Consider the following 2,648-nt stretch of genomic DNA (forward strand, 5'->3'; position numbering starts at 1 on the left):
CCGGAAACTCAAGGTGTTGGTCCTTGAGAATGATTTGTCTTCACTTTCGGCAGTCCATGGTGCTGTCAATGTTTTCTGCCATTACTATATTCTAACACTTTGATTCTTCTTCAGTCTTCCTTTCTATGCACTGAAGAATGTATAACTTTCACATTCCTTGGTCACAGGAAATTGAAAATACTGTTTGCACACTTCTTTAATTTCCTTTTCTCAATTGTGTTTTAAATATATTACATGCCCTAAATCAATGACACTACAAGCAGAAGAATCATATGCTCCAAGGGGATGATTGATAAAGTTATCTGCATTAAAGTAAAAAAAAATCTGGAAGGTGAGAAGAGGTGAATAGAAAACACAGAGTTAGGGGTGGATGTGGGGGTCACACTTAACCCTAGCTCAATCTAAGAACAATTAGTTCTTATGACATTGCCCTGATCAGTATGTGCCCTTTTGAAGGAACCACAGGTGTGGGTGCTACAGCAAAGTGTGGTGAAGAAATGAGATGGTATCTTGCTCTCAGAAAGAATGGTGTCTGGGGTCTTAAGCTTTGTTTTTAAACAAGCAGTCATCTCAGTGTAACGTCAACTAAGTCCACATGGAGAAGAACACCAACATGCTGATCAAAGGATTGCCAATAGTCACATTCAAATCTAAGGAGAGAATTGTATCAGAGTTTAATTTTTTAACTCTGATTTTGAGAAGGCTGTGGATGACATTTGAAGGCCAAATACATTTGCGGGTTCTACACAAGGAATAAGCTTCTGGTGATTTCTCTCTGACCATAAATAAGGGATGGGAATAACCTGGTTATCAGACAGAGTATTAGAGAGATGATTATAGCAGATTGAAATAAAAAATCTGACTTGAAAGTTAAAAACTTGTTATTTGATCTCCCTATTGATACACTTTCACCTTAATCTTGTTTTTTAATACTTTCTGGTTTTGGTTTCCAAATTGAGTTTATTTCTTTACTGTTGTTGTTATTGTTGGCAGCCTTCTGAGTCTGTTATGGATCTTTCTATACATATTTGGTATGTAGAACCCAGTGTGGGTGACTCTATAGAAACTATAGCTACATTAAGGGTTCCTGGTGGGAGATAATGAGGAGTTGCTATCAAGAAATTTAAGCAAAAACAAACAAACAAAAAAGAAATATAAGCCAAAAGAAAATGTTTGAAACTGATAGTCATTTGCATGACAAGATACAACTATTGAATGATGTGATATCTGGATTAGTTCTCAAAATGGTTTGAGGAAAAAGAAAGAATCAGAAAATTCCAAGGCTTCTGCAGGCATACTTTAAAATCCTCAAGGTAACATCTTTGCTTTTCAACACTTTTTTTTTGTTGCATTTCCAACTCTTTATTTTAGTTTTGTTTAAATGCATTTTATTTTTAGACAACCTACACGACATTTTGTGTGTTTTTTTCTTTAAAAAAAAGCCTCTGCTCCAAAAAATCAAGGTCACCGCTCCAAGTCAAGGTCACAAGTCGACGCAGAGCTCATGATGGCATCAGTTCCGTTTGTCTCGGTCCTGGTGTCGTGTGGGCGGACCGCAGACAGCTAGGAGGAGGGGCGGTCGGGCGGTCGGTCGTGCGTTGCCCACTGTCAGCACTTCTCCATCTCTAAGCTGTCCTTGAAGAAGATCATGTACGGGGTCCCGCCGCCCTCGCGGTAGTCCAGCAGGGCCACCATGCCGTCGGGAATCGTGTTCTCGCCCTGAAAGAACTGGTACTTCTTGAAATTGGCGAGGATGTGCTTGATCTGCTCGGCAGCCCCGGTCATAAAGGGCTTCATGCGTTCCGGCTTCCGCTCCTCCAGCTTGCCTTTGAGGGATTTCATGTAGTCCTTGATGTACCTCTTGTAGGCCTCCTTGGTGAAGCTGGTCTCCTGCAAGTGATGGTTCATGACGATGTCCACGTCGGTGACCACCTTGTGCTCGGGCCCGTCGCCCTCGGGGCCTTCGGCGGACGCGTTGCCGCCGATGAGCGCGTCATAGATGTGGCCTTGGGCCCTGCGGACCATGGTACCCTCCACTTCCAGACACAGCCCGCCCGTGATCTCCCAGATCTTGTACACGTCAGAGAACAGCTCATCTCGGCTGATGAGGTCCCGGTAGATGATCATGACGGTGGCGAGAGGGCGGTGGCTGCGCTGGCTTCGGGCAGCTCGGAGCTCCAAGAGGACAGCGCTGAAGGGAGCGAAAGTTACAGTTGGCGCTGGGGGTGGGGCGGCCGGCGCAAGGGGAGGGGCATCTGGCAGAAGGGGCGGGGTGCTTTTCAACACTTTCAAGATGTCTTTTGAAGCAGATTTATCTACTGTCATGGTTCACTTGATCTCTTGACTTCTGCTTCCATGGGCACTTATTGTGCATGCAAGCAAGATGTAATCATTGACAATCCCAATATGTTCTAAAATTCTCATTATGCTATGTATTGGTCCAGTCACATAAAATGTAACTTTCTACCCACCCCTATGGGAAGAGAATGACTTTCTGTTTGTGAAAGCCTTACAAGTGTTGTATTTATTTCTTTCATAATGAGCATGTGTAACAGAAAGCATACAAGTCTACTTTTGGGGTGAACTGGGTGTAATCTATATTGAATTTTGAAGATATGGATTTACTTGCTGTATTCAATATAAACAGG

The 2,648-nt window shown here is 43.3% G+C and overlaps 1 protein-coding gene across 1 annotated transcript; it reads right to left on the reverse strand.

Annotated features, from left to right (window-relative positions):
* Positions 1-1,608: 1,608 nt before the first annotated feature.
* LOC142436302 (translationally-controlled tumor protein-like) lies at positions 1,609-2,127 on the reverse strand. The gene has a single exon (XM_075540047.1). The coding sequence runs from the start codon at positions 2,125-2,127 to the stop codon at positions 1,609-1,611; it is 519 nt and encodes a 172-aa protein (XP_075396162.1).
* Between the last annotated feature and the right edge of the window lie 521 nt (positions 2,128-2,648).

Source organism: Tenrec ecaudatus, unplaced genomic scaffold (assembly GCF_050624435.1).
Source record: "Tenrec ecaudatus isolate mTenEca1 unplaced genomic scaffold, mTenEca1.hap1 Scaffold_208, whole genome shotgun sequence".
Taxonomy (NCBI): domain Eukaryota; kingdom Metazoa; phylum Chordata; class Mammalia; order Afrosoricida; family Tenrecidae; genus Tenrec; species Tenrec ecaudatus.